Source organism: Mastigoproctus giganteus, chromosome 5, assembly GCF_048544385.1.
Source record: "Mastigoproctus giganteus isolate SK-2022 chromosome 5, ASM4854438v1, whole genome shotgun sequence".
Taxonomy (NCBI): Eukaryota; Metazoa; Arthropoda; class Arachnida; order Uropygi; family Thelyphonidae; genus Mastigoproctus; species Mastigoproctus giganteus.
The window spans coordinates 229266872-229294709 of NC_143579.1; the positions used below are offsets into that span (position 1 = coordinate 229266872).

General features: G+C 35.2%; 1 protein-coding gene across 1 annotated transcript in view; it reads right to left on the bottom strand.

The window, feature by feature from the left end:
• LOC150086227 (latrophilin Cirl-like) overlaps window positions 1-27838 on the bottom strand; it is a 90168-nt gene that overhangs the window by 30215 nt on the left and 32115 nt on the right. Inside the window, exons 7-13 of the mRNA XM_090373781.1 lie at window positions 27244-27435; window positions 21318-21501; window positions 16086-16241; window positions 13036-13244; window positions 11869-11918; window positions 8763-8874; window positions 276-379 (exon numbers count right to left, since the gene is read on the bottom strand). Coding sequence (XP_090229907.1) covers window positions 276-379; window positions 8763-8874; window positions 11869-11918; window positions 13036-13244; window positions 16086-16241; window positions 21318-21501; window positions 27244-27435 — 1007 coding nt within the window. The remainder of the gene's footprint in view (window positions 1-275; window positions 380-8762; window positions 8875-11868; window positions 11919-13035; window positions 13245-16085; window positions 16242-21317; window positions 21502-27243; window positions 27436-27838) is intronic.

Sequence of the window (27838 nt, forward strand, 5' to 3'; positions counted from 1 at the left end):
ATGTAGCATCAGCAAAAAAAAAAAAACCCCCACCATTTCACACATCCATTCCCTCTAAACATTTGTTTCAACAACCACACAGCTGAAGGCAAATTTCCGCACGTCTATTCCCAACATGGACAGCAGTTTGCATGTGGCTTATGCAACCTGCAGAAATGTTTATTATCTGCATTTGCGAGTTTTGCATATGATTTTCCACACTTTATAATCTTATGTTTTTCTTTGCATATTTTTTATATTTTATTTGATTAATTACTTTAAAGAATGAAAATTACCTAAGCAGATGTAATACAATCAGGGTAACCAACAAGCACACAAGAGAAATAGCACATCCAACAGAAATTACTGCTCTCAGGAATTCATGCTGTGATACAGGAATCTATTAAAAAAAAAAAAAAAAGGAAGAGGTGTCTTTTTATAATAAAACAAATTTAAGAACTCAAAAATTTCACCAGTTTTTACCATGAATAAACATTAACTAAAACAAAATTATAGAAAGTGGTGGGTAGAACAAATGAATTAATCAGATATTAAACCTAATTTGAAACGACTGAGGAATATTTGATAATAAAATATAATAAATGACAGCAACAGCAATAAATAGTGGTAGTTAAAATAGAGGATTCAAAAATACCTGCTCAACTTGGTAAGTTAATAACATTATGCATTTTCAACTTATAAACATCATCTTAAAATTTTTATTAGTAACTAGTAGTTATGAGTTTTGAAGTAGTTGGTAAACAACAAGGTGGTAATTTTCAGTGTAGTAGAATGAACTTAGTGCATTTTTCTGTCTCAACAAAGGCCAATGCAAGTTCAACAAAGTTTCGTCATACCATATGAAATACGGTTCCCAGTAGACATTCCATTTACAACCATCAAAAAATTCTGTTCATATGGTTGTTCTTTGCTATAGGCCACACTAGTTGAAAGACCACTGTAGAAAATATTAACATAACTTTTGTTCAAAATTTCCTAGAAAATCAACATACCAAACTAGTTGTTAACTCACAATACTCCAACATTGCATGTGGAGAATTTTGAGAAAAGAGTTGAGCTTAAAAAACCATGTAAACTGCAAATGCTACAAAGCCATCATATGTGATGATGGTGAAATGAGAAAATATCACAATTTCTGGGTCATTTTAACACAGATGGTCTACAAAAAGAGATTTCAATTGTTTTCATCTTTGGCACTGAGTACACATTCATTGAGTCTGCTCAATGAATGAGTAAATAAACAAAATGTTTATTTACTCATTCATTGAGAATATGTTTATTTGATCCACACACTTGTGTACCCAGTGTTACAGAAGATGGCATCTCTCTCATATAGTAGTAGTAGTAGTGGTGGCATGTGATGCAAGAAAGCAAGTGTATGAGCTTATGCAGCATCAGCCAAAAAAAAAAAAAAAAAAAAAAATCACACCATTCCCTCCAAATGCCTGTCCAGTTCCTCCTTAAATTTATTCAACCTATCAACTTCCACAACAACAGATGGAAGTTTGTTCCAGCAATTAACCACCCACTGGCTAAAGGCAAATTTCCGCACATCAATTCTACATCTGTCTTTTCTTAATTTGAATTTATGCCCCCTTAGGTTCGTAATCTGAACAAGTGGAAGGATCCCATCAGAATTCAGCGTGCTCAATTCATTCAAGGCCTTATACACCTCAATCAGATCTTATTACTCACTATTAAAAAAAGTTTCAATAAGATGTATCTACCAGCTGCAGAATTATAGCCTTTTGAAAAAGTAGTGGTGTGAAAACTACCCACACAACCACTTAGGTTACCATACTGATTTTTTTGAACTAATTAATAATATGAAAGTGATATTTTACTTTTACAATCCACATACAGTCAGATCTAGTTATAACATCATTGGGGGACCCATGATATTCTTTACATTATAACTGAATGATATTGTTAACCCCAATGTTTTATGTTTCTATCAATGAAGTTAATTTTAGTACAGAAATCACAGTTCTGTTCTTACCAGATGTGAACATTCCCAGGAAGCAGCATATAGTTAACTGAAGAAATTTATGAATATTTACAGCAAATTAGTAGAACCCTATCACGAGAAGCAATTTCATAAAATGTTGAATTAATTGTTGAATTTATAGGCATCTCAAGAACTTCAGTGTACAGAGCGAGGAAAGAATTGGCATTACTGATAGGCTAATGAGGTACTGTGCAATGATTTCAAAATTGGTGAAATGTAAAAAAGTCCCTGCCTGCTTTTTTCATAATGAATGACCTTTCATAAGTTGCTTGTGGATGATAAGTTACCTATGTTATCTTGAGCAATAGTGAACTGTTTACTGCATAATCTCAGCTTTGTAAAGTATTTATTATTAGTAGCAGCACAATGATGCAAGGAAGCATGCTTATACAGATTCAGACAAAAAAAAACTATTACCCACTTTATTTGTCTAATTTCTTCTTTAAATTTATTTAAACTACCCATTTCCAACTCCAGGCAGAAGTTTGTTCCAACAATCATTTACTTTGTGGCTGAAAACAAATTTTTGACTTCTATCCTGCACCTGTCATTTTCTAATTTATGTTCCCTTATGTGTGTCATCTGAGAAAGATAAAAGGATGCTATCAACATACAGTTTACTCAATTCATTTAAAGCCTTAAACATGTCAGCCAGGTCTCGTTTACAGATGCTGTAATTAACAGAACTCATTACTTTCTTGGTAAGACCCTTTTTGTGCCCTTGACTAATTTTGTTGCTCTTTTCTTCACCCTTTCCAACATATCTACATCCTTAAAATTAGCTTCAAAACCTATATTTGGTATTCAAGATGTGGCCCAACCATTGCATATGGCAATTGTTAGGCCACATCTTGATGAAATGTAATCAAAACTGGACACTTTATTAATGTTTATATGCAATTAGATATACTATATACCATATGCAATGAGATAATTACGTCTTTGTCCCTGCTATAAAAATTCCTGTACCCATTGTCAGATCCCATGAACTTTCCTAGCACCCAAACCCTCAGAGAACTATGGCATAAAAAAAAAAAAAAAAACCCTCCCACATCACTTATCCATCCCTTTCAATAATTTTTAATTAAATTTATTCTAATTCTTCATTAAATTTATTCAAACTACCCACTTGCACGGATGTTTAGCATTAGCAAAAGGCACATGATGCAAGAAAGCAAGCTTATATAGCATCAGCCAGAAAAAAAAAAAAAAAAAAAAACACACACACACCCTTCTCATTTCACTCATCCACTTGCTCCAAATGTTTGTCAAATTCTGCCTTGAATTTATTTAAGCTATTAACTTCTACAATGACAGATGGAAGTTTGTTCCAGCAATCAACCACCCACTGGCTAAACGCAAACTTTCACACATCTATCCTACAACTGTCTTTCTTCAATTTTAATTTATGCCCTCTCAGGCAATTATTTTGAGCAAGAGGAACAATCTCATCAGCATTGAGCATGCTCAAACCATTCATAGCTTTATACACCTCAATCAGATCACCTCGCAGGTGCCTAGTGTCCAGACAGTAATTTGCCAAACTTAAGCCTTTCTTTGTAAGAGCAATCCTTTGTTCCATTCACTAATCTTGTTGCCCTTCTCTGTACTTGTTCCAACAGTTCTACATCCTTCTTAAAATGAGGCCTCCAGACCTGCATTCAGTACTCAAGGTGTGGCCTGACCATTGCCTTATACAAGGAAATAATCATCTCCTTATCCCTGCTACAAATATTCCTGTATATCATTGACAAGACACCACGAGCTACTCTTGCAGACTGTCTGCACTATTCAGAAAACTTTATATCTGCCTACACAATTACCCCCAGGTCCTTTCCACTTTCTACAACTGTCAGTGTAGTACCACATAGTTGGTACGTTACTCTGGGGTTACTGCTTCCCATATGCAGTACTTTATATTTGTCAATATTAAATTTCAGTTGCCACCTCCCAGCCCACCTGCTCAACTTTTCTAGATCCTGTTGCAGCAGCGTACTGTCATTAGTGTCATTAACAACCCTACTGATTTTCATATCATCTGCAAACTTGGGCATTAAGCCTGATATACCATCATCAATATCATTAATAAAAACAGAAAACAACAATGTACCCAACACTGAACCCTGGGGGACTCCACTAATAACATTAGTCCACGATGCAGTGTCCACTGATTACCACTCTCTGTCTTCTTCCCAACCACCCCTTTATCCATAGCAGCAATTTGCTTCCAATGCCACACTGCTCCAATTTGTGCAGCAGTCTTCCATGTACAACAGTATCAAAAGCCTTTCTAAAATCCAAATATATGATATCAAAATTATTCTTTGCATCCAGTTCCTTTGTGACTACATCATAGTATCCAATCAAACTGGTTAGACAAGACTTCGCCTTAACAAATCCATGCTGTGTCCGAGCTATAACTGAAGTCTTGTCTAGATGATCCTGCAATGCTTCTTTGACCAGTGCCTCCATTAATTTCCCTGGAACAGTAGTTAAACTACCAGGTCTGTAATTACCTGTGTCTACCTTTGATCCTCTTTTGTGGATCGGAGTCGCATTTGCACATCTCCAGTCCATGGGTATCTCCCCTGAGTCCAAGAAAGCTCTCATAATTATGGCTAAGGGTTTGCTTACTTACTTTGCTGCCTCCTTTGATATAATTGGATAGATTCCATCCACCCCAGGTGCCTTTCTTATTTTATCTTCTGCAATTTCTCCTCCACTTTACTCTCAGTTATTACAAGATTATCTAGCTTCTGCCAGAGTTGAATACACCTCTGGCATTCCCCTACCTGAATAACTCCTCATGTTTGAATGTAGATGAAAAATATTCATTTAGTTTGTTAGCTACCTGAGCAGGATCGTCAACAGTTGAACCATCGATATCAAGTGGACCAATCTGATTCATCCCCTTCCTTCTAGAGTTTACATAAGTAAAGAACTCTGTGCTGTTTTTCTTTGCATTCTTTGCCAAAGGTTTCTCGTAATCTGCCTTTGCCTGCCTAACCTCCTTTGTGACTTGGTTACAGACCAGATTATATCTATCATAGGCTTCCGTGTCACCTGTTAATTTATATGTATCTCATGCATTTTTATTCTCTGCTACATGTCTAATTAGTTCATCTGACATCCATTTAGGCCTAAATCTTGAACAATATTTCTTAGTTGGTATGAAAAGCCTAGTAGCTTCCAAGATTAATTCTTTGAATGCTTCCCATTTTGAATTTGATGTTGGTAACATCATCAGTTGGTCCCACTGTATAGAATTTAAATACTGTCTCAGACCACTGTATTCACCTTTATGAAAACAAAAACCCTTCCCTTTACCCCTGATGGAAGTTGCCTCTTTGAGTAAATTCCTCTTCAGCACACTGTGATCACTGCCACCTAGTGGTTCCTTTATCTGCAGATTTTTAAACCATGAAGAATCGCTAATGATAATCAGATCAAGAGTATTACTCCTTCTAGTTGCCTCTGAACATGAAAACAATCATCTAATAAATCCACGAAAGCCTTGCTAGTGTGTGAATGACCAACACACAAATTCCAGCCAATATCTGGGAAATTAAAATCCCCCATTATAAGACACTGATTTACTGGTCCACTCTATTTTTCTGTACAGTTGTTTATTATATTCATCAGAGTCATTAGGCCTATAACATACTCCTACTCTCAATTTTGCTTTCCCAGTGCTTACGTCACACCAAACTAACTCAACACTACACTGTCTAGCCATGTCGACTGGCTGTATTTCCTTGGATTTTATGTGTTTCTAAACCAATAGCATAACCCCTCCTCCCTTCCTATCCTGTCTATCCTTCCTGTATGCATTGTACTCCCCAAATTCCAGCTCTGTATTCCTTATATCTGTGTGACACCACGTCTTTGTTATCCCAACAATATCTGCCTTTGAAGTTTTGACCAACACATCTAATTTATTTACCAAACTCCTACCATTGGTGTACACACAAGTATACATGCACCTGTCTCTATTTTTAACTACCCTAACACAGTGCATGTATTTACTTGTTCCGCAATGACTCCCAGCAGTCTCTGGAATCCCCTGCACCTTGTTTTTCAGGCTGCTGCTCATTTCAATAGAAGCAATGCAAGAGTCACTTTCACCTCTGCCAGCGGCTACTGTTTATCTTTAGTCTGAATCCCCCCCCAGCTAGCAGGTTTCCGACCCACCTAACTCTGCTTTGATAGCATCGTAAATATTCTTGCACCCTTTCTATTTAAGTGTATCCCATCCCTGTAGAAGCAATCTCTCCTGTTATCAAGCACAGACCAGGCTGAGAAAAATTCTACCCCTTGATTCTATCTCTGGAGAGATAGAAAAATTTTATCTCTCCAGGGCCGAATTGATTGACAAAGCTCTCATCATATACTCCCTCCTATCGTGTCTGGGCAGAATTGCAGACACTTTCAAATTCAACCCTAACTCACGGCTTTTTTTCAACATTGACCTGTACTTGTTAAGTAATTCCGCTGGTCCCCTATTCTTAATATCATTAGTGGCAACATGTACAACAGTATCTCCTTTTCTGCCCTTAAAAGATGATATCTGCTCTACAATGTCATCAACCTTTGCCCCTGGCAGACATACCCTGGTCCTGTTCCACCTATCCTTTTTGCACAATATGTTCCCTGACAATAGAGTCACCGACAAAAACTAGTTCCTTTGGGACCAGTGCATTCTGCCTTGGGGGTTGCTGCTGTGTTGCATGATGTTCGAGTGCAAGCTCTGGCATTGATGTGGGCAGCTGAGAGCTTGATTGGCCCCTCAATTTAAATCCTTCAAGGGCATCCACCCTGTCCTTCAAGCTCTCATGTAGGCCCATAACAACACTGAGTTGGCTCTTGATTTCCTCAAATGTTTGTTCCAACAATCAACTATTCGTTGGCAGAGCTAATTTCTGCACTCCCATAACCATCCTTCTTCACTTTAAATTTATGCCACCCGATGTGTGTTGTCTGAACAATAGGAAGGATGCCATCAGCATTTAGATTACTGTGTCCATTAAGCCTTAAATACCACAGTCAGATCTGCTCACAAGTGCCTAATTTCACTGCAATTTGCAGAACTGAAATCCCCTTATATGTGTCATCCAAGAAAGAGTAAGGATGTGAACAGCATTTAGTTTACCATGTTTATCAATATTAAACTTCAATTACCCCTTTTCGACCTGTCTGCCTAATTTATCCAAGTCTTGCATTTAGTATTAGTGGCAAGTGATCAATGCAAGGAAGCAAGCTTATACAGCATCAGCAAAAAAAAAAAAAAAAAAAAACCCTCCCACATCACTTATCTATCCCCTTCAATAATTTTTCATTAAATTTATTCTAATTCTTCATTAAATTTATTCAAACTACCCACTTGCACGGAAGTTTGTTCCTACAATCAACTATTCGTTGACAGAGCAAATTTCTGCACTCCCGTAACTATCCTTCCTCATTTTAAATTTATGCCACCCCATGTGTGTTGTCTGAACAATAGGAAGGATGCCATCAGCATTTAGCTTACTGAGCCCATTAAGCCTTAAATTCCACAGTCATCTGCTCACAAGTGCCTAATTTTACTGCAGCTTGCAGAACAGAAATCCCCTTATATGTGTCATCCAAAAAAGAGTAAGGATGTGAACAGCATTTAGTTTACCATGTTTATCAATGTTAAACTTCAATTACCCTTCTAAGCCCGTCTGCCTAATTTATCCAGATCTGGTTGCAGTAATACGCTGGGCACTGCCATTAACTCCCTCCTCACATTTGTGTCATGAGTAAAGACATTAAACTTGATATGCCTTTATCATTATTCATTAATAAATATTGAAAACCTCAAGGGTTCAACACTGAATCCAGAGGGACTCCACTGATAACATCAGTCCATAAAAAGCTTTGGCCATTAAAATCTCCCTTTATCCATAGCAGCAACTTGCCCCTAATGCCACACTGTTCCTATGTGTACAGCAGTCATTCATATGGAACAATAGCTCTACTGAAATCTAATCTATGATTTCAAAATTATCTCTTGCATCTAGTTCCATATGGTTCTGATTAGCTACTGTGACTATCTCACTGTAGCTGATCAGATTTGTCAGACAAGATTTCCTGTAATAAACAGCAACAAAATTCTCATTTAGAAATTTTCATGTATTGTTACCTACTTATAATATCGATAAAACTATTTACTAAATTTTGTCAATATTTTTTTCCACAACATGCATGAATTGTTACATTTCTGTCTCAGCTTATTTTTGGCAAAGGCTAGAAATGGTTCATCATCACTGCACCATCCGTAGATTACTATTCGAAATACAACACTCACAGACAATGGGTGAATGTTTCACACGTTCTAAGGTATATACTAGTCAGTTCACTGTAAAGTTCAACATTACAGCAGTGTTATGCAATTTTGAAATGTTGTTGTAACCAAGGTAAAATTATTATTTAATTTATATATAGATTTTTAACTGACTTAATTGATTAGAACTGTTTTTATTATTTCTGAGTGCTTTACCTGAATGATTATAGTATCAAAAAATTAATGAAATGTAATCAAAACTGGCCACTGTATTAGTGTTTAAAGAAAGAAGTTCTGTCAGCACACAACTACTTATTGAACAATAGCACTGGCAATTACTAACAAGTTACTCTTAATCAACAATGTCTAATTTGGAAGTGATTACATCAATAATATTTAGCATTTATAACATATACAGCAAATTTCCAGTGTTCACAAATCAAAGTGTACCTGCATTTCTCTGAGTTCTGCAATCACAGCAAAGTTAGTCAAATGATCACATGCACAAACAGTGTGTGTCCTGTTAAAACTCTGTAGCCAGCAGCCTTTTTCTGACCATTCCCTATAAAATAAAATTAGCAGTGATTATTTAGAAAATATTTTTCATAACAGTAAAGCATCAACAATTAAAAATGAAGTTTGCAATAGTTTGAGAAAATATTACTCTGCATCATGTTTTTCTATTTTTGCTTGTCTGGGAACACTTTAGATCCTCCTGTGACAGTGATAAAAGTTAGAGCATAACTGATTACATTTATCCACAAGTTGACCTAAAATTACTAATATCAGTTTTAATAATTGAATAATATTACTAGGAATTTGAATCAGTTAGTCATTAAGAACTAAGGCACTCTTGTGACTGGTTTTGGAACTATTTGGTTCAATCCTCAATTTAGCAACCTCGTGTCAAGTGATGAATAAATGTGTTGAACCTGAATGAAAAGCCAAGTGGCATGTAGTAGAAATGAATGATGTAATCAAACTTCCATAACATCAGATAGAAGTTTGTTCCAACAATCAATTACTCTCTGGCTGAAAGCAAATTTTTGCATAAATTTATATTGAAAAACGATGCAACCATCCATTTTAAATATAAATTTATGTCCCCTTATGTGTGTTGTTCAAGAGTAAGGATACCACCAGATTTAGTTTACCCAATCAATTTAAAGCCTTAAACACTTCAATCAAGCTTGCTCACAGGTGACTAGATTTCAGGTGCCACTGAAAACTAGTCACCAGGTGCCACTGAAAACTAGTATTTGAATAACTGAATTCTTTCTTGTTAAAGACACCCATTTGTGCTACTGATTAATTTTTTGATCTTCTCTGCACCCATTCCAACAGATCCACATCCTTCCTGAAATGAGGCTCCCAGACCTGCAGTACTGAAGATGTGACCTAACCATTGCCTTATACAATGGGATAATCACAATCTTGTCCTGTATATCAGTGGTGGCCAACTTAATTTGTGATGTGATCTACTTTTTTTCTTCAAAATGCGCCACGATCTACCATCTCAAGAATTTCATTGCACATGGTTAAAAAAAGTTAATTAACACATATTGAAAAATGTTGTTTATAAATTTTAAAATTAAATACAATTCGGAATTCTTATTTTGAATGCATACATATTTAAAATTTTAATTTATGCAAAGTTTGTGTCTTCATGTCATCTGTCAAGCTTTCAAAATTGGGGATATACTGTGATAAGGCCAACCATAAAGAATCTTCTGTATGCAAGTCCGTAAGAGTAGAGCGAGTCTTTGTCTTTGTTTGTTTCAAATATGAAAAGGCCGTTTCACATAGATATGTGGAACCAAAACAGGAATTTAAAAGATCACTGCATTTTTTTTACATCTGGGTACTTTTCTCGGCAAACATATTTCCAAAAGTCTTCTGATGATCTGGCTTTTAAGAAGATATCGTTTCGCAATGTAATAATTTCATTTTCAAGTAATATTTCCTCCGTGTGAAAAATCTCAGCGATTATTTTTCTGCAATTTGTTTCATATCTAAGTCGACATTAAATGGATAAGAAATATTTTGAACAATGTCTTCAATTGTTTCAAAATCATCCACAACTTTCTCAATTTCAGAAACACATTTCTCACTATTAAATTCAAAAACAGGATATTTTTACAAATGACCTTGCATATTTGCAAAATGATTGGATTTTTTTTCTTTGAGATCCTTAGCCATTGCCAAAAATTGATATTTATGCAGAAATACTACTAATCAGTGCATTGAAGTACCTTTCTAAATTTCCTTTTTTTGAGTATAGCCACGGAGCATTGCAGATCAAATAACAACATTTTTCTTTTATCATTACAAAAAAGTATTCTAGTTCCCACTCTTGATGAAAATGATATGTTTTGCTCTTTTTCGTAGTATTAATTTTAAATCAAAGGTTATTAAATTAAAGTATAAGTACTGTCCAGTTATTAATAAATAAGAATTCGACACATACACTATGCCCTCCACAACGTAATTGCGTTTATTTTCACTGGACAAGCCTAGTGGCTGCGTGGCAACAAGAGTAGTCACATGGTTCAACAGATTTAAAATAAAATAAATTTTCTGTTTATACTCCAGGACGACCAAACGGTCAGAGGAGTTCGTAAAATAGACAGAATACAAGAAACAGCACCATATTTAGTAGTGATGGGCTCGAATCCCAGTCACTCAAGGCACGTGCACTTATGCACCTGTGCGCCTGACCATTCTGCTACAGCAGCCTGTTTTGTAATAAGCGTATGCAGTGGGGTGCATAATAATAATATTTACATTTTGATTAATCTATTTTTTATATATATTTAAAATTTGTCACGATCGACCAAAATTAAAGCCGTGATCGACTGGTAGATCGCGATCGGCTTATTGGTCACCCCTGCTGTATATCATTAACAGAAATCCATCAGTTGACTTAGCAGCCTGTCTGCACTACTCCAAGAATTTCATGCCAAACTATAACTGACTACATTTATCCACAATTCAATTATTCCTAGGTATTTTTTGTTCTCCACCACCTTGAGTGTGGTACTACCAAATTTGTGTATTATTCTAGGATCACTACTACCTGTATGCATTGCCTTGCATTTAACAATACCAAACCACAATTGGCACTTTTCATCCCATCTGATCAATTTTTATAGGTCTTGTTGTAGTAGTGTGCCTTGATTCATACTCTTAACCATCCTGCGAACCTTTGTATTATCTGCAAATATAAACATTACGCTTTATATTTCTTCATCAATGGCATTGATGAAGGAATATAAATCAATGTTAATTGATGTTAGTGTTATTGATCAATAACATCAATGTATTGATGAGGTATGACTAATATATCATATGTAAGAAAGTTATTTGTGACCAGGACTAGCCAGAGGTATGAATGGCATGCCATGGGTGGCTGTGTCTTAGGGAGGCAGCAACATCAGTCTTGCCAAATTAATAAAACTGCCAAGGTCTACCACTGTTTGATTTATCACAAAGTTTTTAAGAACATTATTGTTTTGATAATTTTTTTGCAGTTTTAAAGAAAAATAATTACACTTACCTTAAATTAAAGTCCCAAAATACACATAAAGGATTTGTTACATTTTCTTCCTAAAAGAAATATATATATATTATATTAATATAAATTTTAACTTTATTATACTTAGCAATATTATTTATTATATTTAAAGAAAAGAATATCACCTTATAAAATTTGGCAGTCAGAAATTGCATTGATATTGGAACCACTACAATATTTACTAAAGTACAAAGGCATACGGTTGTAAACTGCAAATGTTTTAATTAATAATGGTGGTGTAGATATAAACTTATGGACTATTACGGTCACATGAGCTATATACCCTGGATTCATCATGGTTTCCATGATGAATCATGAATCTTGTGGGGGAGACCCAGAATTTCTGTTTAATAAATAAATTTTCTGTTTGGTATGAACCGTGGTCACTCAAAGTATGTGTACATATGCACCCACATGCCTGTCAGTCACATGAGCTATATACCCTGGATTCATCATGGATCATGATGATTGGTTCATCATCATGATCCATGATGAACTAATGGGCAGGATCAAGAGGTTTGAACAGTTGGTCTGGTTTGGCACCTAAAGAGTAGGGGTGCTTGTTCATGAATCTTGTGGGGGAGACCCAGAATTTCTGTTTAATAAATAAATTTTCTGTTTATAATCTGGGACGACTGCACGATCAGAGGAGTTCACAAGGTACACAGAATACGAGAAACAGCATCATATTTAGCAGTCACAGGCTTGAACCGTGGTCTCTCAAAGCACATGTATATATGCACCCACGAAACTGACCACTCGGCTACGGTGGCCCTAATTTGTAGTATTGCTACTGTCAGTCCCCATTCATCACTTTCTTTGGCCTACTGGACTTTTTCTCAACTACCCTCCCTTCAAAATACTGCCAAAACTTTATTTAAACAGATCAGTTTTCTGTCCAGTAGAATGCATAGGAACCTGATTTGTTTTAAATCAATTTTTAACAATCCTGGAGGGAGTGGTAATAAGTGTAATTTCATATTTTTGAGATGTGACAGTCAATGTTTATATTATTTCTTATGGAAGGATAAAAAGGATCCCCATTTAACACAGATTTGTTGAGTTCTCCGTTTATTTTGAGCCAATTAAGAATGCTAAACAGGAGAAAAATTCCACATGTAAAAATTTAAAAGTAGCTTTGATACTTACCCTTAGATGTTTCAATGTAACAACTGCAGGCTGACTGAGTCTAACTATATCACGCCTACCCAATGACACAGCAATTACTCTGGAATTGACTACCCGTGTTATATTTTCCATTAAAACATCTTGAGTCTTTTGAAGTGGAATCATGTAATGTTCAGGCTTTAGAAAATCATCTACTTTGTTGTAAGCTGTAAATACTACTTTCACCAAACCTAAAATAAATAAAATAAAGTTAGAATGCTCATTTTTTAGGTGAGAATTCTTTTATGCATATCACCTATTTAAAAGAAAAGAACAAAAAAATTCAGTGCAGTAAATGTTCCCAAATTTTTACAGAGTGCTTTCTCTATATAAATACTGCACTGAATTTTTAAAGAGACCAAAGTTGGTGATAATGCTAAGAGGCATTATAGAAATAAATGATTAAATTTTCAAAAGATTACATTAAGTTTTATTTGAGATATCAATGTAAAATGTTTACAATGTTGAAAATTAATATCAGATGTGATCCCCTGCATGCTTGAATACAAGTAGCTGACTGTGGCACTGTATTCCATTGAAGAGGTTTGATGTCGTCTTGCAGTATGTCATTCCAAGCCTGTTCCACTTGAACTCTAATTGAAGGATTGAAAATACAGGTTTCAGATTTGTGGTCAAGCACCTTCTAATCATCTCCCAGACATATTCAACTGGGAACAGATCTGATGATCTCATAGGCTACTGGAGGATATTCACACCATTCCATTCATTCAAGTTTTTTGTTGGTGCTCCTGAAAGTCCTGTTTGGCCTCCAAACACGTGTGCTTTCCTCTTTGCATTGAGTCCAACACTGATGAATTGTAGATATCTCTCATTCAGAAATATAGAACAACATTCTACCTTCTTGTAGGTCAAATATCTATCCTCAGAATCCATCAGTTGGACATGCAGAGCAATTTGTCTTATTCTTCTTGCTATTATTCTAGGCATATTGTCTTATTCTTGGTGTTATTCTCAGCTAGCAATACAATAAATATAATCAAAAACTTTAAAAAAAATTAAAAGTTATTGATTAAATTATATTTTTTTTATGTAAGAAAAAACAGTAATTTCAACTTCAGACTTTGCTCTGAAACAACATTATATCTCTTTTAATACTGAATCAAATTCCCTGAAAATTTAATAGTTTATTCCTATAATCCCTCTTAACATTATCACAAACTTTGGTCAAAATTAGATCTCTTTTTTAGCATTCTGGTGTTTGTTTCCTTTAGTGTATTATACATGTTGGACAGACGACTTGTGTGATCGAGACCTGCTAATATTAGCGGGTCTCGATCACACAAGTTGTCTGTCCAACACATCTAGTAAAGTTTCGAGACAACAGGATTCCCATAATATTTTTTATACAATGTTAGTGTATTATAGTGTTATTTGCAAATATAGCATTAAACCGAAGGTAATTGTCGATTGAAATTTTAAAAGCTTGCTTGAAATACTTGCAACAACCACATTAGCCAGTAGAACCAACACTACATACAACAGCTAATGAAAATATTTATAGCAGACTCACTTGAATAGATGAGTTCACTAAACATTTAAAAATCTGAAACACTGCTAGGATAACTGTTTCAAAACATACTGGCTTCTCATCATGTGATGGGTAGTCTATATTAGTGAATGTATAAAAAAAAAAAAGGTAAAGTGCAGCCATTATCAACCCACTGCAGGATGGAAGCCTCCTCAACAATTCATGCTGAGGGAAATGGACCATAATCTGCCACGCTGGTCCAGTGCGGGTTGGCAGATCGACCATATTCAGCAGTCAGGGGCTTGAACCCCGGTCTACTCAAAGAGCGTGTGCTACTGCACTCCTGCTCCTGATCACTTGGCTACGGAGGCCGTTTTTGTATGCTGAACTGTAAATAATGTATTTTGTTTAAATTCAGCCAAACAATGTATGGAAGTAAAACATCCATTTAATAACATAGAAACTATTATGTTTACCTTTAACTACTAGAATTGAGCTGATCTTGCCCTACACATTATAATACTATAGAAATTGTAGTAGTTGAAGTAAAATCAAAATTGTGGATTATCATTTGATTCTGATCATGGAGACATTCAGTGAGAGCAAATGTCTCTCCATAATTGAAATCAAAATCAAATGAATTTTGATTTTATTCCAACTACTGCTTGTTTGTTTGTTTATGGGCATTGCGGCACAAGGGCAGCAAGGCCATAATGCACCTCCAACTACTGCACTGAAATATCCCTCCAGTTCCTATAGCATGCTTTGGTTTGACAATTTCCCATGTTTGTTGGGTTATCTCTTTTTGTGGATGAACAACCTCATCCAAGGCTGGCTGACTTGACCATGGTGTGGAAATGACCTATAGAAGTTTTGCCAGCAAGATGGGATTTGAACTCAGTAATTTTCCACATAATGCGAGAGTACAGGTGATTATAACCACTGCATTAGTTATGAGGGCTATATAAATAATGGAAATCCTCTTTTAATATTTTTTTTAAATTGTCTAGCCCCCACAGTTTGACCAGTCTGTGTGGAATATGTACAAACAGTTAGCAGTATTTCACTAGACATGATATAATAAGAATGGAAAAAAACTTTAGAGAATCCATAGTGATAAAACAGTTAATCAGTTAATATGACAACAGTACTTTATGCTATATTCTATTTTTCCATCTTTCTTTCACTCTTCTGTTCACTTTAGAAATGACACTGTTATCATCAAGACAATCTAAAATTACTAATTTAATTTGGAATTCAAACAGCACCAAAAACATATTTTTCAATGCCTGCATTGAAAAATATGTTTTTGGTGCTGTTTGAATTTGTATCTCTTTCAACTTGTCACACCATCTCTGTTTTGTCAACCTCTGTTTTTATGTCCTTTCACTGGTATCCATTCAGTTACAGCTTTACTCCATCTATTATCTTCTTTTCTCATATGACCCACCCATTTCCACTTTAGATGTTTTGCCTCCACTATAATACCCTTAGTAAAGTAATTAGTATCATATTAATAACAGTTATGTTAGAATATTCATACCATGCCTGGAACTATCCAACAACACTTGGGATGGCAGGATGAGAGAGTCTTCCATTCGAATCCATGAGCTACCTTCCACTTCCGTATGAAGATCACTCAGCATTGGTAGTTGAACAGTAGCTAATGTTCTACTATCAAATACTTGGAAAGACATAACTAGAAAATTGAAATAATTAAATTAAAAGATGATTAAGAGCAAGCTTCAAATTTTATTTCTATAGATAGTTTAGTAAAGAGTTTTGTGATGCATGGTACTGAACCAGCACTAGAAACAGTTAAAAAGCGCTAAATGTAAAATAAATAAATAATACAATAGAATCATGGCAACCAAGGAGAAGGGAACAGAAGAAACAATCCTGGAGGAATTGTTTCTTCTGTTCCCTTGAATATTAAGCCATTTTATGGTTTTGCCAATGAATACATGTAGTTGAAATATTTTAAATACTGGGCTGGAATTGAAATATTAAAATATTTATAGTAATTTCTTTTTGTTTTATTCCCAATGTAAACAAGTGGAAGCTGCTATCATCCATCAAAGCAGTCACCTCATATGCTGGAATAACTGTCAAGAATGTGATCTCCTTAGGTAAGAAAATAGGGTAAGATGATTACATCCCCGATGGTTGCAATAATTTGAAGAAAACTTTTATGCAAATTCGCTTATTTTAAAATGTGGCAAAAAACCTATTCAACACATGTTAATTCAGATTGACTGTAATAAATGGAAGATTCATGTCATACTATCTCTAGATGATAACATGTTTCAACAAGTTTCAAAGTCAGGTCCCAAACTTATTGATTTTTATTCTAGCGTGTGACATATCTGTTTTCAGAGGCAGTAGAAGTCCCACTTGTTTACACTGGGAATAAAATGAAAAGAAGCAGAATATAATTAAATATGTGGTAAAAACCAAGGTACGTATAAGGCATTCCTATGCTCATGCATCACTTATTTTATTTCAACAAGAAAAAAAAAAGTTCTTGTTTATACTCCGGCACGACCACCAGATCAGTTGAGTTTGCAATAAATTATCACTACAAACATTAGTCATATTTAGCAGTCACGGGCTTGAACTCCGGTCCACTCAAAGAGTGCATACTACTGCACACCCACTCCTGACCACTCGGCTACATTAGGCCTAGAACTGTGGCAATGATAGCATATGAAGAACAGAAAAGCAAATTATACATGTTAATAACATCATTATGCATTACATCCCTAAATTTGCAAACATCTTACTACTAAAGAATGGTTCAAAAGTGTAAAGTGCTTATAAGAGTATATTAGTTTCATTAATGTACTTAATTCAAGAATATTTAAGAGTAGGAGACCGGCAGAATTACTTAACAAGTACAGGTCACTGTTGAACAAAAGCTGAGAATTAGGGTTGAATTTGAAAGTGTCTGCAATTCTGCCCAGACACGATAGGAGGGAGTATATGATGAGAGCCTTGTCGATCAATTCGGCCCTGGAAAGATTGTGCAAGGCTCAAGGGGTAGAATTTTTTTCAGCCTGGACTGTATTTGTTAACAGGAGAGATTGCTTCTACAGGGATGGGATACACTTAAATAGAAAGGGTGCAAGAATATTTGCTGATGCTATCGAGGCAGTGTTAGGTGGGTCGGAAAACTGCTAGCTTGGGGGGAGACAAAGACCAATAGATTGACAGTAGCCACTGGCAGAGGTGAAAGAGATTCTTGCACTGCTTCTATTAGAATGAGCAGAAGCCTGAAAAACAAGATGCATGGTATTTCAGAGACTGCTGGGAGCCATTGCAGTACAAGTAAACACATGGGTTGTGTTAGGGTAGCTAAGAATAGAAACAGGTGCAGGTATATTTGCGTGTACACCAATGCTAGGAGTTTAGTAAATAAATTTGATGAATTTGAGGTATTGCTCAAAACATCAAAGGCAGATATTGTTGGGATATCAGAGACGTGGTGTCACACAGATATAAGGGATGCAGAAATGCAATTTGGGGAGTACAACGTCTATAGAAAGGATAGACAGGATAGGAAGGGGGGAGGGGTTATGCTATTAGTTAAGAAACACATAAAAACCAAGGAAGTGAAGCCAGTCGACATCGCTGGACAGTGCAGTGTTGAGTCAGTTTGGTGTGACATAAGCATTGGGAGATCAAAATTGAGAGTAGGAGTGTGCTATAGGCCTAATGACTCTGATGAGTATAATAAGGAACTGTACAGGGAAATAGAGTGGGCCAGTAAATCAGAGAGTCTTATAATGGGAGATTTTAATTTCCCAGATATTGACTGGAATTTGGGGGCTGGTTACTCACACACTAGCAGGGCTTTTGTGGATTTATTGGATGATTGTTTTCTACATCAGCATGTTCGGGAGGCAACTAGAGGGAGTAATACTCTTGATTTGATTATCAGCAGTGATTCTTCATGCATTAAGAATCTGCAGATAAATGAACCACTAGGTGGCAGTGATCACAGTGTGCTGAAGTGGGATTTACTGAAAGAGGTAACTACCATTAGGGGTAAAGGGAAGGGTTATTGCTTCCGTAAAGGCGACTACGATGGACTGAGACAGTATTTAAATTCTATACAGTGGGACCAACTGATGATGTTACCAACAGCAAATTCAAAATGGGAAGCATTCAAAGAACTTATCTTGGAAGCTACTAGGCTTTACATACCAACTAAGAAATATTGTTCAAGGTTTAGGCCAAAATGGATGTCAGATGAACTAATGAGGCATATGGCAGAGAAGAAAAATGCATGGGATACTTACAAATTAACACATGACACAGAAGCCTATGATAGATACAAGTTGATATGCAACCAAGTTACAAAGGAGGTTAGGCAGGCGAAGGCAGATTACGAGAAATCCTTGGCAAGGGATGCAAAGAAAAACAGCAAAGAGTTCTTTACTTATGTAAACTCTAGAAGGAAGGGGATGAATCAGATTGGTCCACTTGATATTGATGGGTCAACTGTTGATGATCCTGCTCAGGTAGCTAACAAACTAAATGAATATTTTGCATCGACATTCACACATGAGGAGTTATTCAGCAAGGGGAATGCCAGAGGTGTATTCAACTCTAGCAGTAAGCTACAGAATCTTGAAATAACTGCGAGTAAAGTGGAGGAGAAACTGTTGAAGATAAACACAAGAAAGGCACCCGGGGTGGATGGGATCTATCCAGTTATATTAAAGGAGGCAGCAAAGGAAGTAAGCAAACCCTTAGCCATAATTATGAGAGCTTCCTTGGACTCAGGGAGGTACCCATAGACTGGAAATGTGCAAATGTGACCCCAATTCACAAAGGAGGATCAAAGGCTGACACAAGTAATTATAGACCTGTGAGCTTAACTTCTGTTCCAGGAAAATTAATGGAGGCACTGGTTAAAGAAGCACTGCAGGATCATTTAGACAAGACTTCAGTTATAGCTCAGACACAGCATGGTTTTGTTAAGGGGAAGTCTTGCCTGACCAACTTGATTGGATACTATGATGCAGTCACAAAAGAACTGGATGCAGGGAATAACTTTGATATTATATACTTGGATCTTAGAAAGGCTTTTGATACTGTTGCACATGGAAGACTGCTACACAAATTGGAGCAGTGTGACATTGGAGGCAAATTGCTGCTATGGATAAAGGGGTGGTTGAGGGGGAGAAGACAGAGAGTGGTAATCAATGGACACTGCTCATCGTGGACTAATGTTATTAGTGGAGTCCCTCAGGGCTCAGTGTTGGGTCCATTATTGTTTTCTGTATTTATAAATGATATTGATGATGGTATATCAAGCTTAATGTCCAAGTTTGCAGATGATACAAAGGTTGGCAGGGTTGTCAAGGACACTACTGACACTATGCTGCTGCAACAGGATCTGGAAAGGTTGAGCAGATGGGCTGAGAGGTGGCAAATGAAGTTTAACATTGACAAATGTAAAGTACTACACATGGGAAAAAGCAACCCCAGAGCAACGTATCAACTCTGTGGTACTACACTGACAGTGGTAGAGAATGAAAGGGACTTGGGGGTGATTGTGCAGGCAGATATGAAGTTCTCTGAGCAGTGCAGACAGGCTGCAAGAGTAGCTCATGGAGTATTGTCAATGATATACAGGAATTTTTCCAGCAGGGATAAGGAGGTGATTATTCCATTGCATAAGGCAATGGTCAGGCCACACCTAGAGTACTGTATACAGGTCTGGAGGCCTCATTTCAAGAAGGATGTAGAGCTGCTGGAACGAGTACAGAGAAGGGCAACAAGATTAGTGAATGGAACAAAGGGGTGCTCTTACGAAGAAAGGCTTAAGTTTTGCAAATTACAGTGTCTGGAGACTAGGCACCAGCGAGGTGATCTGATAGAGGTGTATAAAGCCTTGAATGGTTTAAGCATGCTCAATGCTGATGGGATTCTTCCTCTAGCTCAGAAAAATCACCTGAGAGGGCATAAATTCAAATTGAGGAAAGACAGATGTAGGATAGACGTGCGGAAATTTGCCTTTAGCCAGCGGGTGGTTGGTTGGTGGAACAGACTGCCATCCCTTGTGGTGGAGGTTGATAGCCTAAATAAGTTTAAGGCTCAGCTGGACAGGTATTTTGAACGAACAGAGGGGTGAAGTGGAAGTGGGTTTTTTTTTTTTTTTGGCTGATGCTGCATAAGCTTGCTTTCTTGCATCAAATGCCTCTACTAATGCTAATGCTAATTTTCAGTTCTTTTCCAGGTGAAAGAAATAAATTACATGCCATTATTATTGCATCTAACCCTTCTTGACTTTCACTGGAAAAACAGTCTTTTTAAGCTTAAAACTGAGGATAACACTTTGTGTAAAGCATTTTAGAGTCCAAAATTCCTGGACTTTTTCCCCCCTGGTGGTAAAAAAAATGATAGGCTAAATAAAAAAGTCCACTGTGTTATTGAATGGGAGAAGAGTTTGCTAGTAAAATAAAAATTCCAATCCTTGGCTGACTTTTGCAGTACTACCTAGGCAACTTGTGGAAGAAGCACAGCCTAGAATATATGCCCTAATTAAAATAATTATAGATATAGTCTGTGAAATTCATTTTTTTATTACAAGAAAAACAGAAATCGGAAAATAAAATTAATGTTATACTTTTTCTATCTTCTGTTAATATTTTTTTATGCTTTTCCATTATTTTCTGGAGTCTTTCTATCTTTAAAAAAAGCATGATTGTACACCAATAAACAGTAACTAAACATCAATTAACGGTATAATAAAACTAAAACTCACAGACGTTATCTTTAGGCAAATTGAAAGAACCATCTTGACTAGATGTTTCAGCAAGGAGAAGAGCACTTTCTTCTAGTCCTTCCAGAAGGGATGATGTTACTTTCTTTCTGTCTGCAACTGATAAGTCTTTCCAAGCATCACTTTGCTCATCTCCTAAAAGATTACTTACTGTCTGCACAAGAGACTAAAAAATATACCTGCTAAGTAAACACTGATAATGAAATATATTTTAATTTGTCCTTAAAACTATAGTATATTTTGATATTTTATTTAAAATATTGTATTAAATATTTTAATTAAATATTTAATATTAAATTAAATTAAATATTTTGTTTAAAATAAGTTAAAATACTTTATATTTAATTATTTAAATATTCTATTTTTTTAAAATATTTCAGACTATAAACATTTTATTTTATGCAAGTAATGTGAATCATAGTCTTGAATACATTAGTATTTAATCTACTTTAATGCACTCTGCATTTGAAATGTTTCAAATGAAATATTTCAAATGTTAAGATGACAATAATCTAAATTCCATACTCAGCAAGAAATTTCCTTAAATGTAGCTGGTGCGAAGAGGTTGCTCTAAATAACAACTTAACATTTTAGCATCCTCAGTAACAATGATGTTTGAATGCCCTTAAATGCTAAGTTGAAGTGTATGATTTTTATTTTAAGGCCACAATACTAAAAAGGCCGTATTAGTTAGGAAATTGTGGTTGGCTGTTGTTGTTATTTGGTTTTTAGGAGCATTAGCAACTAAGGCCATATTGCTCCGGGGATATGCGATGGTCATTTCCTGACCTTTCCGCATCCTCCCTATTTGGTGGTCATGGGCTCGAACCCCAGTCTAATCAAGAAGCGTGTGCTATGCACTGCTGCTCCTGCCCACCTGGCTACGGAGGCACCATTGTGGTTGGCATGCAGCAGAAGGCTTACTGCTTGTCCACCAGGTAACCATAAGTCAAGGGAACAAGGCACAATGTGTATGGTATGTGGATAATCAATGCCAGGCTGGAATATGATTTTTAGGACAGAACATATGAATAGAAAAAGCATATTATGAATCGATGAACATATTTGCTAATTAGCTCACATAATGTTATTTAGAAATTACAGTGGATTCTGGTTATTTGGAACACACTGGGATTAGTGCACTTTGGCCTGATTAAGCGGCTGCCCCAATTATGCGAAATTTTATGTAAATAGTTAAATATACAGTGTACCCCCACTTTATGATTGGTTCACTGATGATCAAATCACGTTACAATGGACTCTCCATAATAAAATGCCATTGACTAAATGATATGTAGCAAGTGCTGGTCATTGTGGTCACATTTGTGAACTGAATTTTAATTCTATTAAACGGTGATTCTAATAAGCGAAAATAGGAGGAAGATTATCCACAGGCTATAAAAGTAAAGATATATTAAGCAAAAATTTACACTTTATTACCTTATCAATTAACAAAATTAAATATGTGAAAATCAGAAGAATATTTTCCACAGGTTAGCAAAATAAAAATAAATTTACGCTTAGACGTACATAACCTAATTAATACTGTAATATGTCCATACTAACTAATTTATATTTCTGTTCGCTAACTTTTTTTCTTTTTTTTTTGCGTTGTAAAATTTAAAACAGTAAAAAAAGATAAGCAATCAATAACAAAGAACATTGCATGCACAAATTGCAACTAACATGATACGCACAAGTGAGATACAGAGTAACAAATTTACGAAGCCTAAAAAATAGGAATGAAGAGAAGATTCTGAAAACAAAATTTATTTATGCTTTTTATATGATTGAAGATTTCAGTGATAGGGAAACACATTTCACCATAATAAAAACCCACCTGAGAGATAAAAGGTTTAAAATTTTCTTTTATAGCAGATGTATGCTCATTCAACGAGTTGAAAGAGTTTGCCAAAATGGTGCTTTATATGATTAAGTAGACTAGTACTGAGGTGATTACTTTATATTCTTCTTGTAATTATTTACAATAAAATTAATTATTTGACATTAATATGATATAATAGTGTTTCTTTAACTTAATTCATTCACAGATGTTTATCATCATAAGGCTTGATGTATATGAAGAAAATTTTCTTCAACAAGATGAAGAGATTAAATTGATAATAACACTCAGTTCTTTCTGGAGTACATAGATAAATTTATGTTTTTCATATGTGGGCACTGGGAAGTACATATATACAGTAGAGCGTTGATAATCCAAACTAATTGGGACCAGGGGTGGTTCAGACTTCCAATTTGTTCAGATTTCAAACTTATCAAAAATACAGGTAGTTCTCGACTTTATGAGTTAATTTGTTCCTAGCGTGCACTCATAAAGCGAGAATTTATTTCCCATAGACATAATGTTAAAAATAGGGGTTACGTTATCAACAATGAAATTAGTTAGCTAATTAGTTTGTTTAAACAATGATTGATTTATCCAAAGAAATGAAAACGTAGCCTGTAAAATCAAGCAAATTATAATAATAGAGAAATTATTTATGACTTACAAATGTTAAAGAATGTTTATTCTTCATCATCATCGATTAAATGCACACTCCTTGATCACTCATTATTGGCTCGGCACTCACTGGTTTGTTGCACAAGGAGTTGTCTTCTTCAGAAATGCTTCAAGAGGCATTTATTTCCAAGATAATCTTCTCTTTTCTTTATAAATTTCAATAGCATGCATAAGCATTTTTTAACGGAATGCACAAATTGCAACTAACATGATTTGCGAGGAGTGACAAGTTTGCGAAGCTTAAAAAAAAAAAGAATGAAGAGAAGATTCTGAAAATTTATTTATGTTTTTTATATGATTGAAGATTTCAGTAAAGGGCAAACACATTTCACCATAATAACATAAAAACCCACACAATTCCAGCTATTAGTATTTTCACAAATGCAATAACATCGAGTTTACAACCCGTTTACAATTGCTTGCAGTAACAGAAAAGCCCAATAAACCGGAAAGTGCAAATTGTTTTTATTGTTTTATGGTAGTGACCTCCAGAAACGTGCTTTAAAAATTACAAAGCCGTTCAAAATTGGTTCTTATAACGGGAACATATGATAATGGTGAAAGTGTAGTGCGTTTAATGATTTGAATTGGTAACTTATACAATTTACACTAGTAACAAATAGTAACGAATGGGCCTGGTGTACTGGGGTCCATGGTTGAGAAAAATAGATACATACAATGATAACCCAGTTTAATGTAATATAATAAAATATATAATAATAAGTAGCAGGCAGTAGCTTTCAAGTCTTGAAAGCTACTGCCTGCTACTTATTATTATATATTTTATTATTTTACATTAAACTAGGTTATCATTGTACGCATCTATTTTTCACAATTTACACTATAAAAATGACCTTTTAGGGAGTTATATAGTGAAAATTTGAACTTCCAAGGTCATGGAAGGAATTACCAAAAAACAATGTGTTATTGGGTTCACATTACGATATTTTCACAATACGATGGTAACGGATTAATATTGTAAAGCGGGGTACACTGTATTGTATAGCTATGCGTGTGGTTTGAAATGAGATATTTATGAATGTTTAACATTCATTTTTTGCAATTAATGTTCATATTTTTGATTTTGTTGATACTTGATACTTGAAAAAAAAAAAAAAAAAAAAACTCGTAAACCCGGGAACTCAAAGCGAAAACTGCCTGTACTATTCTGAAGACTAAAAAAAAAGGTTTAATAAGTTTAGAAATAAAAACACTAAGTTGTATTTACATATTTTTATTCATAGGTAACAAAACAAATAGAACTTTCAGCCACAATAATATATCTACAGGCCTTTTAATGAAATTAATTACTTATTTTTTGCTGCACCATTTTCAAACTTTGTTTCTTTGCTGCCAAATCTCTCTCTTTTCAGCAAGAGTAGTTGAGAGTTGGACAGCATTCGGTTTGTTGATTGTTTGTCGATTTTCGTGTATCATTTAATTTTGTTAATTGGTAAGGTAATAAAAGTGTAAATTTGTGCTTTATATCTTAATTTTTTTTGCCTGTGGATAATATTCCTCCAATTTTCACTTATTAGAATTGCTGTTTAATAGAATAAAAATTCAATTCACAAATGTGATCACAATAACTGGCACTTACTGAAATTATTTTATGGCACCAGCATAAAAAAAATAAATAAATACTGGCTCGTTTGGATTATTGACATTCAGATTTTGAATGCTGTATTGTATATTCATTTTCTCAAGGTCATTTCAAATAATGTGTCCATTAATGTTCAAATTGTTTTGAAACCCCCCAGTACAATATCCAACTAATAGATGACACAGTTTTAACAAGTGGCAGCATGAAAATTGCTTTGAAAATCAAAGGAGGAGATCACACCTGTTGGCCATTGTCACAAGTTTTGTGTTTAAAAAATTCAAAAGAATTCTGGAATTTGGATCCAAAAGTTTATAAAAATGAATTAAGTATCAAATAAATAAATAAATATATATATATATATATATATATATATATATATATATATAGAGAGAGAGAGAGAGAGAGAGAGAGAGAGAGAATTCATGCATCAAAAAATAATAATGACCATTAGCTTTTTACAGATTTTTCTATGATTCCTTTTTAATTCTCATTTGATTTTTGACAATAATTTCACTATAGGTAGGCAATTAGGTCAAAATAAGATCAAACTAATATTTAAGACTTTGTGTACAAGGGGCATTTGAAAAATTCATGGCCTGAATATGAGGGGTTATTTGAAGTTAATACACTTTTTCCACCTATGCTGCAATGTTTTGTTATTCCAACTGTGAAGAAAGTTTTCTCTTGGGTATCCAGGAATGCCTTTATTTCAGCAATGAAGTCAGTGTTGGTGTGAAAATGAGTACCTTTTTTCAAAGGTAGATCTGGTGAATATGAGAGATGGTCCAAGATTTCGAAACCACACTCATGCAATGCAGCCATGGCAAAGACAGACTTGTGAGGATGCACATTTTTCTGGTGGAACAAGATTTCTTTTATGAATTTTATGCAGCATTTGTCTTTGATGTTTTCACACAATCACCTCACAAGGTCTACATAATATGCCCCTATGACTGTCTGGCTTTTCTGAAGGTAATCCACTAGCAACACTCCATTAGTATCCTAAAAAACAAATGCCATCATCTTGCCAGCAGAAGAGATTGATTTGGCTTTCTTTGAATGGTGAGAATAGCTGTGTATTGCCACTGTTTGGCCTGCTCCTTTGTCTCTGGCTGAAAGTGATGTGTCCACATCTCATCCATGATCACAAACCTTGCAAGGAAATTTGCTGGATCTGCTTGAAAATTATGCAAATGTTCACATAACTTGACAACTCTTGTGCATTTTTTTATATGCTGTTAACTTTGGGAGCCATTGTGCATACACCTTTTTCATAGTTTTATTACACACATGTTCGGATGAGATGCCCAAGATGCTGGCAGTGTTAGTCCCACCCAAGATGCTGGCAGTGTTAGTCCCACCCAAGATGCTGGATGTTAGTCCCTTTCCCCAAATATTGGATGACTGCACAGTGACTCAGTTTTGTCCATTTTAACTCATTTATGCAACTTTGTTGACTTTGGGACCTGTAATTAAAAAAAGACATTATTGAAACTGCATGAAACTTGAGGGTTACTATCTGAAGTGTTATATATTAAGTACAGAAATTTTTAATACTGTACCCTCTCATACTCAGACTACAAACTTTTCAAACATCTCTCATATGTTTTTCATTTTACTTTTTTTTTTTGAAATTCCACAAAAAAAATTTATTCACTCCACACAGCTGCCAGTAGCAAATAACTTACTGCTGCACACTCATGGCAAACTCATTGTTGAAAGGGTTAAGGTGTAAAGATTTTGAACACAGCACAAAAAAAAAAAAAAAAAAATGGGCAGCTTACCTGCAGTAGTTCTCTTAGGACATGATACCTATGCCACATATCCAAAAAATTTTCCATACTGTTTACAGCTCTTGACAATGTCTGTTGTATTAGATCTGCAATATCTTTTAAGTCATTACTAAATAATGACTTTGTCATTGTCATCAAGGCCAGTTCTGTTGCAACACTAATAATAGAATCACCTTCTTCCATCTGAAATAAAGATAGATACATATGTAAATAATGCACACTTCAGGTGAAACAGCTACAGTTATCGAATGTTTGTTTAAAAAAACATAACAAAAGAAATAGAGTTATAGAAAAATAGAATTATAGGCCTAATGACTCGAATGAGTACAATGAACAATTGTACAGAGAAATAGAGTGGGCCAGTAAATCAGAATGTCTTATAATGGGGGATTTTAACTTCCCAGATATTGACTGGAACTTGTGGGTTGGTCACTCACACACTAGTCAGACTTTTGTGGATTTATTGGATGATTGTTTTCTGCAGCAGCATGTTCGAGAGGCAACCAGAGAAAGTAATACTCTTGATCTGGTTATCAGCAGTGATCATTCGTTTATTAAGAATTTGCAGATAAAGGAACCACTAGGT